General features: G+C 46.0%; 4 protein-coding genes across 4 annotated transcripts; 2 read left to right on the plus strand and 2 right to left on the minus strand.

The window, feature by feature from the left end:
• Positions 1 to 655: 655 nt before the first annotated feature.
• LOC9630845 (homocysteine S-methyltransferase 1) lies at positions 656 to 2,865 on the minus strand. Its single transcript, XM_024672606.1, has 7 exons — positions 2,527 to 2,865; positions 2,365 to 2,421; positions 1,872 to 2,077; positions 1,687 to 1,816; positions 1,424 to 1,627; positions 1,305 to 1,376; positions 656 to 1,248 (listed from the first exon to the last, which is right to left on the minus strand). The coding sequence occupies exons 1-7, from the start codon at positions 2,701 to 2,703 to the stop codon at positions 1,117 to 1,119; spliced, it is 978 nt and encodes a 325-aa protein (XP_024528374.1). The 5' UTR covers positions 2,704 to 2,865; the 3' UTR covers positions 656 to 1,116.
• Positions 2,866 to 4,356: 1,491 nt separating this feature from the next.
• On the minus strand, positions 4,357 to 5,148 carry LOC9630846 (agamous-like MADS-box protein AGL62). The gene has a single exon (XM_002967770.2). The coding sequence runs from the start codon at positions 5,016 to 5,018 to the stop codon at positions 4,386 to 4,388; it is 633 nt and encodes a 210-aa protein (XP_002967816.1). The 5' UTR covers positions 5,019 to 5,148; the 3' UTR covers positions 4,357 to 4,385.
• A 135-nt stretch (positions 5,149 to 5,283) lies between these two features.
• Positions 5,284 to 8,008, plus strand: LOC9630847 (pentatricopeptide repeat-containing protein At4g21065). Its single transcript, XM_024672603.1, has 2 exons — positions 5,284 to 6,241; positions 6,616 to 8,008. The coding sequence occupies exons 1-2, from the start codon at positions 5,333 to 5,335 to the stop codon at positions 7,942 to 7,944; spliced, it is 2,238 nt and encodes a 745-aa protein (XP_024528371.1). The 5' UTR covers positions 5,284 to 5,332; the 3' UTR covers positions 7,945 to 8,008.
• A 3,546-nt stretch (positions 8,009 to 11,554) lies between these two features.
• Positions 11,555 to 13,110, plus strand: LOC112345595. Its single transcript, XM_024672719.1, has 3 exons — positions 11,555 to 11,627; positions 12,712 to 12,806; positions 12,940 to 13,110. The coding sequence occupies exons 1-3, from the start codon at positions 11,555 to 11,557 to the stop codon at positions 13,108 to 13,110; spliced, it is 339 nt and encodes a 112-aa protein (XP_024528487.1).
• Positions 13,111 to 13,481: the final 371 nt, after the last annotated feature.

Genomic DNA, 13,481 nt, shown 5'->3' on the forward strand with positions numbered 1-13,481 from the left:
AGCCCCTCCTTACACATAGTTTAATTACATCACAGCTTGTGTTACTATGCATAACATAATGATAATTAGTAGTGCTAGGTTTTAGGATGAGTGGGATGGTAAAAACTATGATTTAGGATATGATACTCAAGAAAACAATGTTGCTAGAAGTATTTCTAGATTTAAATTTAGGAAGATTGTAATAGATTATATTTTAAGTTTTCATCAATAGAAAAAACTATATTCTCTTCCTAATCTACATTTCTAAACAATACAAAAAAGATAGTTTCTCATCCATCATTAAATTCATAGAACATGGGACGAGTTTAAAATTGGAGTATGGTATATATTGCCAAGAAACTCAAGTTTAAATTGTTTTGCCAGTAATTTCTTGAAAAAAATCTTAAAGAAAAAGGAATGGAGTTTATTTGATGTGGAAAACATAATCAACTACTCTAAATTTTTTTCCTTTTGAGGAAGTTCTTACTCAAAAGACTTTTAGATGACACATTTTTTAATAGCGTGTCACAAGACATACATAAGCATGAAAATTGGACATTTATAACTCTTGTATTTGATTCCAGCTTAAAAAAAGTTAAAACCAATACTAACGAAGAATAAATTGAGGAATTATTCATCCAAATCTTACAAGGCTTTGATAGAGGCAAAATTATAGTTAAAACATTATGCTATAAAGTATATTGTGTTGATCTAAAGTCATAATCTCAAAGGAAGGATTAATATAGCTGTTATTAATGCCATGCCTTGGCATACCCTGTCTGCTTCTCCTCACTTTGCAATCATCATCTTCACAGCATCCCTGAGGCCATGGCCAGCAGCAAGAGAGCGTCCACCTTACCTTCCCGTCTTCACTCCACGAAAGCCCTTTCTATTGCAGCACCTGGATCCATGCGGCTCTTGTTGAACTTCCGCCACGGTCTTCTTCGTCTTCTGCTGCTGCTTCACCTTGATTTTCTTGCCTCCGAGCAGCCTTGAGCAACTCTTCTTTTTCTTCAAGAATAGACTAAATGGGGCAACCTTTGCGCCCCGCTCTTATCTAGAGCCTCTGAGATTTGCGTTTGAGTGAACATATTTTTTATGAGTTATACAAAATTGAGAGCTGGCTGGGTTTATGTTTCAAAAAATTGCCGAGCAAATACCTCTCACTGTGTCTGGAGTCGTTCGGCAGCAGCCACCAATCACATTAGCCCCAGCTCGCTTCCAGTTTTTGACAAACGCCATAAAATCCTTTTCACAATTCTCTTCATGCTGAAATAGGAAAAAAGAAGCAAATACTAGGAAACTATAGAAACTCTTTCTTGTACCTTCCAAAGTTTGGTCTTCGGGTCATATTGCTCTCCACTGTTAGGATAAACCACGATTGTTTTTGAGGTAGCCTGGTAAAAGTTTCAGGCATGAAATCAAGTCAAAGATTTTAAGGTACCTTGCGAGCTTCGTGAATAAGTCCTTCCACAAAATGTGGAGGACAGCAGTTGATTCCCACAGCCACAACTTTGTCACACTTATCGAGCATGGCTATGGATTCCGAGAAGTTGTCTCCAGACACCACATTTTTCCCGTCTTTGGAGCTAAATGCTATCCATGCTGGTACGTCAATATCCTCCTCTCCGAGCAACTCGATAAAAGCCTGAGCAAAAAAAAACCGTGTTTTTTCCTTAGCAGTTTCTTATTCATAAATTATCAAACCTGAGCTTCGAGTTTGCTGGGAATTGTTTCGATGGCAAGTAAGTCTGGGCCGCAGCTGCTAAGAATTTGAAGCCTTCGTCGATGGAAATCTTTGAGCTTTTTTAGAGTCATTCCTGGACCATAGTCACCGCTGGAACAAAGAAGTTTGATGCTTCCGAAAAGAGGTGGAAGAACTTTTAGAGTACCTATACTCGGAACCATCTGCTAGAAATGCTCCATAGCTTCCAATCGAAGCTGCGACTAGAGGACGATTAAATCTCTCAGCTCCTTGAGCTCTCTTTGTCCTCCAGAACCGATCCCGAGCTTCACAAGCCAGCGTCACGCTTTTGCGGAGAAGAGCCTCGCTTTCTTCCAGACTTATCCCACGAGACTGGAATCCCTGAAGTGTGGCCTGGACGAAACAACACCAACGCTTTCAATTTAAGAAAAAAAATCAAGGAGTTGAGGCTTTGAAGCAAGCTAACTTAACACTAGAAAGTCAAACAATAACTCAATCATCTAAAGCCGTGGACAAAAACAAGGAACTACTTCGTCAAGAAAAAAACAGAATCGAACTTTTAGAAATCGATAGAAAACAAAGTAAGCTCTGAACGAATCAAACAAGAAACAGGTTCGTATAAACTCAAGATAAGAGAAAATGCCGTAGGAAAGAGATTAGAAGGGAAACTTGAGATTTACCTGATACGAGGATGTGACAAGAACTTCCGCTCCCGATTCCAAGTACTCCCAATGCACCTATCCAATCCAAAAGAAGACAATCACTCCCAAAACTCCAGCCAAAGCAAAGCAAAGATCTTTCCACCCATCCATCCAAACAAGAACCGCAAGAACAAAAAAAACCTTAGCGATGAGGCCCGGATTGGTGATGAGGCAGAGCGCGCTCCACAACGGATCGTTGAGGAGAGCGCCGTGCTTCTCCAGCTGCGTTGCAAATCCGCCATCCTTGACAACGCATCCCTTGTGCCGCACTAGCTCTTCCAAGCAATCGAAGCCGCCAGGCCTCGCATCAGACCCCATTGTCTATCTATTCTCTTCTCTAGGGCTCTAGAGCTTCTTCCAGCCTGCCTAGATCTATCAATCCTTCTTTTTCTTCTCCTACCTAGATATCTGTGTGTGATTTTATCTACATTTGTTGGCCACTTTTTCTCCACATTCTTCCATTCAAAGCAAGCGAAGGACGACGTGTTGAACGCAGGGCAACTTTCAAGCCAGCGCAGGTTGCCGCCTGCCTGCCAGTCCGGTGTCAGAAGAAAATCAACACACAAATGGACTTTTTAGTGGGTTGGTAGCAGACTGTACCTGGTCATCCAAACGGCACTGTACCTGGTCAAAACGTGTGTCCAGATGAACAGCTGGCTGTTTTTTCAGTTGAATCTCTATCTCTTCTTCTTTTGCTACCACACTTCCAAAATAAGTTTATTTCTATCAGCTTATAATTTCAAGATACTAAACAAAGCATATGATCCAACTTTTCTTTCATGACTTTTGGCTGTTTGTTGATGCACTTTGCTGCTTGTCTGCCACATCTTGGGTCCTTGTTTGTCCCTGTTCCTCAGATCGTTTATGAGCGAACGCACCAACTCAATGCAACAGCGCCGCCGCAAAGTCGCTGGATATCCCAAGCAGCTTGAGATTTGCTAGAGCCACAATACAACAAAACAAATCGTATTAAAACAAGGGGATGGTACAAGAAACTCTCAAACACGTCAAACATCGCTGATCTTCCGACGTGCATGCGCTAGAGCTCGAGGAATTGCCACGGCCGGGCTCGTTCTGGAGGCAGACGGAAAAGAGAAAAGCAGAGACTCCATCAGCACTGAAAACAGAAATTCGATACCAGTTGCTTACCTGAGCTGCGTCTCGCAAAGCCCCGGAGGCGAGCAATCACCGGCACCTTATTCTTTTCCGCGAACTCTCGACGCCAGCGGAAGCGCCGCCGCTCCATCGCTTATCTTGGACGAGCTGGCCAGCAGTTACCGGTTTTCAAGACCGGCAGAAGCTCCCGCATTTTATCCGGATCAAACTGGCATTAAACAGCCAGAAAAAAGCGTTCACTTGAAACACATCAATGAATTGAAAAGCAAAATACCCGGGAACACTCTTCAATGATACTGACGACAGAGACCTGTGCGCAAGATTCAGCATAAGCTCCCATCGTGTTGTTTGTGAAGGCCCATCACAAAACATGCTGTCCTTCATAGTCAAATCCTCCAGGAGCTTCTGTGAAGGATTCTGGCGTGGATTCGCCATGCTTTTCCATTCCGCCAGCCACGACGAGCTCATCTGTTCCCAGTGCGATGCTTTGAGCAGCTAACATCACCGCTGTCGAAAATGCAGGAAACAATTCTTTACGAACTGTAACAAAGATATGAAAACTCTACAAACCGTTCACAAACTTTGTCTCACAGTTGTGCGAATCGTCTTTGACGAAACTCCAGTTCGACACAACCATAGTTTGCATCAAGACGAGCAAGACTCACGATTGTATTGAAGAGTCAAAGAGGAATAGACGAAGAGTAGCTTTGGAACAAGTTATTCACATAACTAACATTTAATCGCCGCTGCGCCCGAGCCCTCACGCGAGAGTAATGCCTGGCAGGCGCATGAAGAAACTAAGAACCCTAAATTCCAATGTAACATACACAAAAACAATATACACAACTATGATCGTCACCAAATGCTCTGCTAGAATCCTCTATTTACACTCTCTTGCCATTCTCATTCTCACACAAATCATCTGGAATTGGGGCTACTAGTAGTGAGAGCTCATGCTTTTCTTGATCTTGTCCGTGCTGGAAGTTATCATCGCCTAAGAAATGTGATGGCAATTGATAGGACACGAGTGATGCCTGGACTTGCAAGAACTTGGCGCGCTCAATCACAACCCTGTACATCGCTTCCAGCGACTCGGCATGCTGCTTGAGCTCCTCGATTCCCATGCCACTCACATCCTCCTCCCACCACTGCAATCCCCGCCCTCCTCCTCCTCCTCCCGCGAACTCCCTCTGCAAGATGGCGTGCTTCTCATTCTCATTCTCCAGCTCCTGGAGCAATTCGTTGTACTGCTTCTCTAGCTGCCGGATCCTCTCGATCTTCTCGCAATTCACCTGCACGGGCCGCTTGAGCGTCTTGTCGATCACGTAATCGATGCAGGGATGCCCGAAAGAGAAGGCCTTGCCCGCCTGCGAGAAGACGATGATCCCCACCTCGGAGCCACAGAGGATGGACAGCTCGCTCGCCTTCTTGATCAGACCCATGCGGCGCTTGGAGAAGCAAACCTGGCGGGCGCTGCGATTCTCGATCTTCTTGATCTCGATCTTGGCCCGCCCCATGTCCAAATTCACAAGAGATTGACGATTGAATCGATTGGATCACAGCTCAAGAACGAATCCTCTCGCCAATGCCAAAGAATCGCTCCAAAACTCGCCCAAAATCACCGCGCACTGTGAGCTCGTCCACCGCCACGTGGCAGTAGCTTCCACACTTGGCTCCCATCTGGCTATGGCGGACATACTAAACTGGAAGAGATTTCCTTGCGATTCTGGGAGAAAAGCGCGTCAGGGTAAAAATAGTAAATCCGAAGGGGTAAAACAACTTTTAACTTTTTTAGGGCTGTTGAGGTTTAGGGTTCTTGCGGCAAGGATGAATGGGAACGATTGAATCTCCACTTCCTCTGAAGAAATCCACGCCGCCATCGCATCCTCTCACGAAATGGCAGCAGCAGCAGCAGAATTCTTCAAGCAATCGAGCGAATTCCTTCGGTGAGCGTGAGAGCTTGCACAAATCCATTCAGCTCCTAGAGTCGCGCGAATTGGAACTCGATCCCGTCGGCTATGCTGCGCTCATCCGCCGCTGCGGCGCCGCCAATGCCATCTCCGCCGCGCGCCGCCTCCATTCTCACATTCTCTCCCTCCCGCACAGCAATTCGCAGCCCCCATTTCTCGCCAATCTCCTCATCGAGATGTACGGCAAGTGTGGCCGGCTGCCGTACGCGCGCGAGCTCTTCGAATCCATGCCTTCCAGGAACGTCCACACCTGGACCGTGGCGATGGCAGCCTTCTCCCACAATGGCTGCCACAGCGAGGCGCTCGTCTTCTTCCGGCGGATGTACCAGTCCGGGGAGAGGCCCGATCGAGTGACTTTCAGCGTGATCTTAGCAGCGATCGCGCAGATGGGCGCGGCCGCGATCGATCAGGGGAGGGAGATCCATCGGTACGCGCGGATCAGTGGGCTGCTGCCCAATGTGGTGGTGGGCACTGCGGTGATCAGCATGTATGGCAAGTGTGGCCGATTGGACGACGCGAGGGCGGCCTTCGAGGAGCTCCAGTGGAAGAACTCGGTGACTTGGAACGCGATGATGACGAACTACAAGCTGGATGGGAGGGATCGCGAGGCCCTGGAGCTCTTCCGGGAGATGTGCGAGCGCTCGAGGAGCGCGAGGCCAGATAAGTTTAGCTTTAGCATCGCGATCGAGGCTTGTTCTAACTTGGAGGACTTGGAACAGGGGAGGGAGATCCATGAGATGCTTCGCAGGGAGGGAAAGGAGCTCCACAAGGTAGAGTTTTCTTCTTTCTCTTGTTCTTCTAGTTTTTTTATAAATTCTTTTCTAGTTTTCTTCGAAGTTCTAAGTTCTAGTTTCCTTCCAAGATCTCGTTGTTCTTCTAGTTTTCTTGCAAGTTCTCTTTTGTTTTCGTTTGTTCTTCTAGTTTTCTTCTAAGTTCTCGTTTGTTTCTTTCAAGTTCTCGTTTGTTTACTTCTAAGTTCTCGTTTGCTCTTCTAGTTTTCTTCCAAGTTCTCGCTTAGTTTCTTCTAAGTTCTCGTTTGTTCTAGTTTTCTTCTTTCTCTTGTTCTCTTGTTCTCGTCTTTCTCTTGTTCTTCTAGTTTTCTTCTTTCTCTTTTGTAATCTTCAATGACAACTTCCACTTCCAGGACGTGGTGGTTGGCACCGCATTGCTCAACATGTACAGCAAGTGTGGAGATCTGGAAGAAGCCCGCAAAGTCTTCGACTCGATCAGGCACGACGCCGATTCAGTCTGCTGGAACGCGATGATCGCCGCCTACGCGCAGCACGGCCGAGGCAAGCAAGCACTCGACCTCTACAGATCCATGCACGACACCACCGATCTAGCACCGAAGCAGGGCACTTTCGTCACGGTGATCGACGTCTGCGCGGAGCTCTCGGCGCTCAAGCAAGGCCGCGCCATCCACGCCAGGGTCCGAGCCACGAACTTCGACGCCAACTTGCTCGTCTCCAACGCACTCGTTCACATGTACGGGAAGTGTGGCTGTCTGGACGAAGCTCTCGACGTCTTCCACTCCATGAAGCTCAAGGACGAGATCTCGTGGAACACCATCATCTCCTCGTACGCTTACCACGGCCACAGCGATCAAGCGCTGCTGCTCTACCAGGAGATGGATCTCCAAGGTGTGAAGCCGACCGAGGTGACCTTCGTCGGGCTTCTCTCGGCTTGCAGCCATGGCGGCCTCGTCGCCGACGGCCTCGACTACTTCTACCGCATGCAAGACGACCACCGGATCAAACCGAGCGTCCCACACTTCGGCTGCATCATCGATCTCCTCGGACGAGGAGGGAGGCTGGCGGAGGCCGAGCTGGTGCTCAAGTCGATGCCGATACAAGCCAACGCCGTGCAGTGGATGTCGCTGCTCGGGGCTTGCAAGACGCACGGAGATCTCAAGCGAGGGGTGAGAGCCGCGGATCAAGTGGTGGACAGGGTGCCGTGGACTTCCGGGGGATACGTCTTGCTCTCCAACATCTACGCCGCGGCCGGGCGGTGGAAGGACGTGGAGAAGATCCGGAAGATCATGGCTGCGCGGGGCGTGAAGAAGAGCCCCGGGAAGAGCTGGATAGAGATCGGGGACGTGGTGCATGAGTTCGTGTCCGGGGATAGCTCACATCCACAGGGGGAGGAGATTTACGTGGAGCTGGGAAAGATGGTGGAGGAGATGAAAGGGCTGGGATACGTGCCCGATACGAGCAGCGTATTTCACGACTTAGAGGAGGAGGAGAAGGAGGATTTGCTGGTTTGCCACAGCGAGAAGCTGGCGATTGTCTATGGGAATATGGTGGTGCCTGGGAAGTCGATGCTGAGGATCGTGAAGAACTTGAGGGTGTGCTTGGATTGTCACACCGCTACCAAGTTTATGTCGAGGATTACCGGGAGGAAGATCGTTGTGAGGGACGCTGCGCGGTTTCATTTGTTTGAGAATGGTAGCTGTTCTTGCAGGGACTACTGGTAGATTGATCATATCATATCAACTTTTAGTAACTATCAAACTTACAGGAACATTGCTTGAGTGGATTGATCTTTCTCTCGGAGTTTAGAAAACAAGGAGCTCAAGGCTTTGAACCGATAACTTGTGCTCCAAGCTCGCCGACGCTTTGGTGGAGAGGCCTTCTCAGTATGCTCGAAGAGTGGGGCCTCATTCTCAGAAACATGCATCACTTGCTCAATTCACTCAGAACACACCAGGTTTGGCAACAAAATCCCTCAATTTTTCCTTTTTTTTCTTGTTCTCCAGGCTAGAGCGACACTCAAATGCATAAACGAAGAAGCTCGCAAGTAAGCATTTGGATTCATCTTTTCGTGTTCATATTTCTTTCTCTTTGATTCTGTCAGGAGGGCAAGATTAATCCTAGCTGCCACACTAGAAATATTACCCAGCAAAGAATGCTGTGAGCTGTTTTCTCCGTGGTGTTCATGAATTGTGCACTTGATGATCCTGGAGAGAGCACCACAAAGCAACCCGGCTCTTTCCTAATTGTTTTCATTTTCGATCCATCCAGATAGATTAATGTAATTTTATATCAACTGTTAGACAACATCCAAACGAGCCGCTCGAACCTCAGTCATCCTTGTAATCTGTGTAGTTGCCCTCCGGACAATTGCAGTAGGGGACTGTGCCTTCATTTTCATCCTCCGGACCAATGCAGAACACAACAGCTAAAGCATACGGTGAACATCGTTTCCATAAAAGAGGCCAGCTCCACCAATCTGTTGGGAAACTAGAAAGTTAGAGCAACAAAACAATGTAGAGATCAAAAAGAAAAAAATGACCAACCAACCCTTCCCAAAGCCACGTAATCAATTTCCTGTTTGGTTCATCAGATGCCGGAAACATAGAATTGAACTCCACTCTTGCACCTCCAAAGATAGCATAAATCCCAGACAATCCTGGCTAACATAGATATCCTTCTTTTCTTTTGGTTTTTCTTCCCATAATTGAACCACAAGTGGATTAAGTTTAGCAGCCCAAAAGAGGACGGCATCCTCCCCTGTCAACATGTAAGCCATTTCCTCACACGTCCTCCTTTCACCTTCGTTGAGAGGATATCTGTGCCCACAGGGGAATCCCACCAGCAGCCATCTGCTACTCCTTTTAGACTTGAGCTTCAGAAACTCTTAGTAGATTGTAGAGCCAGTATGATCAGCTAAACTGGACAACGATAGGGATTTTACCCCGTTGCTGTAAAGATTGTATGTCAACGTGGGCCTGTATCCCGATTTAACTTCCTCCACTTCATGCTTGCAGTCAGTGGATATTGATACTTCTCTTGTTCTCGTCGATTTGAAGTGTCTCCTCCACCTTTCCATGTCGCACTACAAGTCTCCCACCACTGTGATTACCTGGAGGCTGACTGGAAATGTAATCTGCATGAAGTCGACATTTTCAAGGTGAAAGCATCTCGTTTAGCATCCCGCTTGTTAGAACCATTCTTCTGTCGCGGCTTCTTCCCAGCTCAGGACCAAAGATGCAACGAGGCCATCCCGCGGTGTATATACGTGTGTTTTAAAATAGTCCTCAGCTCGGTACAGAGTCAGCTTGTGCAGCTCAGCCCTGAGGCTGGTTGCGTTTGGGACTAGTGTGTCCCTCACTATGTCCAAAATCTCGTAGTTTGCTGGATGGAAGTCTGTCACAAACTCTTCAGGATTGAGCTTGACTGACTTGCGATAGCTCGGATCATAAACATCCGAATCACCTGAAAGTCATGAAGTTCTCTTAACATAATTCAATGTCTCATGCAGAGCATCTGCCTTTTCCAAATGGTGCATTACTGCACTCACAAGCAAGCTTCTCAATCTCCACCGGAAGTGTGATAGAAATCAGGCACTACATGAACAATATGGATAGTACTGGTTGAAAACAGCATTATATCTACTCACCTGCTGCTTTGTTGAGTATACAATTCGTATGTCATCAATTTCGAACTGGTTGGCCTGGAGGAAGCTCAGGTAATGTGGACTCATCCTCAAACGGTGGAACAAACTTGATTGCTTGAACAAGCTTTTTATCAGCTTCGGAACGTGCTATTCTTACTCGTGGATCAGACGGCACATTCTTCCTATACCTGGAAGGTAAGTTCATGAGCAGAAGGAGCTCCAACTTCGATGAGTGAGGATAATGGAAACGAAGCTTTCTATGTCGGTAGCTTTCTTTGCCGCATGACAGTCTCTGGCCACCCTTTCCAAAGACGGCATTCTCAGAGAACTTGTTTGAGAATTTGGTATAATCTGCCACAAATTAAGAACCATCTTAGAAACCAACTGCCAACCAAAAAATGGCTTATACCTCGACAATGTTGCCAATAAACAAATCTCGAACATGAAAGGCATGAACAGCGGTAATATCTTTGATGCGTGAAGCGTCTTTGACAGAGGGATGTCGTACGCGAGCCATGAGCCGAACAGATGAGCTTAGCCTCAAGCTATGCAGCTGGTTCAATCCTCCATTACTACTAACATCCACATCCAGGACTTCAAGGTTCGGAGCATTCAGTTTAACGCTTTTGTCATGACGTTCAACTCCAAGAAACTTGAGACTGGAACTGTGGAGCATGAATTCGTAGAGCAGAGAATCTTGGCCAGTAGAGCACAAGCATCTCTAGAGCAGGGCATGAACTCACACACTAGGACAACTTCTTGGATTTTCCGTAGCCAGCTGATTTCACCTTCAAGCAGCAGCGAACGAATCCGGGAAGCTTGACTTCTCGAGGATACGTACCTATTCACAGGAAATCGAGAAAGAGTGTAACTTCGGGCACGCTGCAGCCACCTTACAGCTGAAAGACCATGGTATGCCGCCGTCGGAAATATAAAAGTCTAAAATCTCAAGTCACTGTGATGCACGAGAGTGTAAATTGTTCAAAAGCTATGAAGGAAAGGAACAGACACAAAACGAAACCTGCTTGAAAGAAGCTTAGAAATACTGACAGGCGGTGTGTTGATGCGGAGACGGCGAAGGCCAGGCCTTTCACGCAGGGTGCTGCACAAAGCAGCCTCGATCACCTCGGGAACGTCGGGAAACTTGCGCAAAAAGTTGAGCTCCAGTCTAGGCATGTAGCTGCTCCACTGCTTGCACACTTGACCTAGCTCCAATGCTCGATCCTGACTCCCGAACAGCAGTTCATGCGGCAACGAACCTCTGGGTTAGTTAATGAACAAATCCAAAGAATCAGCTGAAAAGCGCGTCAGGGTAAAAGGTAACTCCAAAGGGGTAAAAGAACTCCTAGGGTTTTTGTGGCTCTCTTGCACGCAAAGATGTGGCACGGCCAAGTGTGGAGAGTCACACGGCCGGCACCAGCAACCATCACCGTACTTGTGGTGGTACCGAAGAGCTTGACTGAATCAAAGGTGGTCTGAAAGTTGTGGTAACGTGCGAGATTTTATGGTGGTGGTCGGAGGAGTCGCTGTAAGAAGATGAGTAGGAGCATGTTCTTGAAAGGCATCGATCTGTGGTGGTGGTGATCTCCGTTGAAGATCGAGAAGCTCTTTCTTGAAGACTATATAGTTGCTGGAACTATATGTGGCTATGTTGTGTCAGTAACTGGATCTCCACCTCTTACGCCATCATGGATCTACCCTCACTTATGCTGACAATTGCCTTGGCTGCCCCTATCCAGCTCCTTTTCCACCAAGAACAAGGCTAGCTCTGTCTCAATGAAATTAATTTGATGGCTCATGGGTTGCAATGGGAAGTGGGAATGAGGTGATGACAAGGTATCTATCATCAAAAGTACTATTAAAGCTTTTTCTTGAATGTGCTTCATTTGGATAGGGACCAGAGCAGCTGATCAAGCATAGTAAAACGTGGACGAAAGCAGATTATATGGCCTTGATACGCCTCAAGCACCATGAATACTTGTTGCGCTGGGAAGAAAGGAGAAGGTTGTTATTCTATGTTCAATGGCAGCAGATTGTAAACAAGATGGAAGATGTAACCATTAGCAAATGCAACCATGCATGGCAAAATCTGGTTGTCATGTCCAGGGATCTAGGTGGCACCCTGCAGACTATTTCCCACTCTCTGAAGAGGTGAATGGTCACAAGTGATCCTTGTGCATTGCATATGGACCAAGAGATTTTTGAGGCAATGACTTGTTTTCAAGCTTTGCTATTTAGTACACATAATTATTAAAGATGTCTCTTGAAAAATCTATTTTATTGAAATAATGAGGAATTGAACATATAAAATATTTATTTCAATATATAATTCCAAGTATACGGCTACAATGCCATATACTAATATTAGCATAGTGGGATTTTGGTAGCTATCACATTGGTTTCAATCTGGACCACATGCTCCTGTATATAAACTAAGGTTTTTGGGTTAATTGATATACACATTTTCTGTATTCCCTTTTCATATTCCATATACTCACATTAGTGGAGATAAGGGGCACTTTTGATTGTCTTTGAGGAGTGTTTAGATTTAGAATTTTAGCTTAGATCTAACTTTTGCATCATCTAAATTTAGTTTTTTCCATTTCCTTTCTTTTGTTCTTTCCTTTTAGGATTTGGTTTAGATCTAACTTTTGCATTGTTTAAATCTCCTTTTTCTTCTAGATTTTTTTCTTTTTTCTTATTCTTCTCTTTCCTTTTCATTCATTTTCATGGTAGAGCAATAATCTCCTCATTTGACTTTAGTGCAACAATTGATACAATTGTTTAGTGCTATGTGATTGCAATTGAATAACCAAACTCAGTTGATGGCTAGCATATGGTATAGCTCCTCCTACTCTTGCTGCCCATCCTCACATTCAGCCGGAGTTCTTTCGTGGGAATCATGGGGATGATATGAACCATTGGTTTGATCACTTCATGGTGATTGCCACATATCATTCTTGGGATGATGCTTGATATTTGCGTAAGTTTTCCACATGTTTTCAAAGGATGGCACTACAGTGGTATAATAGTTTAAGTGCAACCACTCGTAGGGATTGGAGTGTTTTTCCAGACATTTTCAAACACGCATTTGGACATGCCAAGCCTTAGCTACCACGAGACTCTCATGTCATGCTCACCCTTGAGCACAAGTAGTGAGCTAAATGAGGCAAAGAGGGCCAAGGCCGGTGTTGAAGCCGGCCTTGTGAGGCTATTGGTGGGATACATTGGGATGTTGGAGTAGTGGTGGAAGTAGGTGCATGATGTGATGTTACCTTCCAACAATTGCATCATCTTCGTCAAGAGCTATCTAAGTCAGTGATGTAATTTGGTGTTCGTTTTCAAAGCATCTTGTTTCGTATAAAGCCAAATATATCAGAGTGGATCAAGCTAGGAATGTTATGGCTAGCACTTTGTTAAGATCTTGTCGGACTTGTATATGCACTTGCTCTAGCCACCCTTGATGATGCTCTTCGCTTGGTACAATGTTATAAAATGTCACCTCTTCCACTTTTCGCTATGCATTCTCCAACTCCACTTCCTGTGGGTGATGGTCCTATTCCAATGGAGGTTGATGCTACTATTGCTCAAGTCTAAGGACAAGGGTGAGGACGT

Source organism: Selaginella moellendorffii, unplaced genomic scaffold (assembly GCF_000143415.4).
Source record: "Selaginella moellendorffii unplaced genomic scaffold, v1.0 SELMOscaffold_9, whole genome shotgun sequence".
Classification (NCBI taxonomy): Eukaryota; Viridiplantae; Streptophyta; class Lycopodiopsida; order Selaginellales; family Selaginellaceae; genus Selaginella; species Selaginella moellendorffii.

What these genes read in the sequence shown, in the direction of transcription:
- LOC9630847 (XM_024672603.1), top strand. Translation starts at nt 5,333, where the DNA reads ATGGGAACGATTGAATCTCCACTTCCTCTGAAGAAATCCACGCCGCCA. An exon ending in AGGGAAAGGAGCTCCACAAG is followed by an intron (nt 6,242 to 6,615) that starts GTAGAGTTTTCT and finishes TTCCACTTCCAG; the next exon opens with GACGTGGTGGTTGGCACCGC.
- LOC9630845 (XM_024672606.1), bottom strand. Translation starts at nt 2,703, where the DNA reads ATGGGGTCTGATGCGAGGCCTGGCGGCTTCGATTGCTTGGAAGAGCTA. An exon ending in CCAGCAAACTCGAAGCTCAG is followed by an intron (nt 1,628 to 1,686) that starts GTTTGATAATTT and finishes TTTTTTGCTCAG; the next exon opens with GCTTTTATCGAGTTGCTCGG. An exon ending in CGAAGACCAAACTTTGGAAG is followed by an intron (nt 1,249 to 1,304) that starts GTACAAGAAAGA and finishes TTCCTATTTCAG; the next exon opens with CATGAAGAGAATTGTGAAAA.
- LOC9630846 (XM_002967770.2), bottom strand. Translation starts at nt 5,018, where the DNA reads ATGGGGCGGGCCAAGATCGAGATCAAGAAGATCGAGAATCGCAGCGCC.
- LOC112345595 (XM_024672719.1), top strand. Translation starts at nt 11,555, where the DNA reads ATGGATCTACCCTCACTTATGCTGACAATTGCCTTGGCTGCCCCTATC. An exon ending in CCTTTTCCACCAAGAACAAG is followed by an intron (nt 11,628 to 12,711) that starts GCTAGCTCTGTC and finishes CATATGGTATAG; the next exon opens with CTCCTCCTACTCTTGCTGCC. An exon ending in ATTGGTTTGATCACTTCATG is followed by an intron (nt 12,807 to 12,939) that starts GTGATTGCCACA and finishes GTGTTTTTCCAG; the next exon opens with ACATTTTCAAACACGCATTT.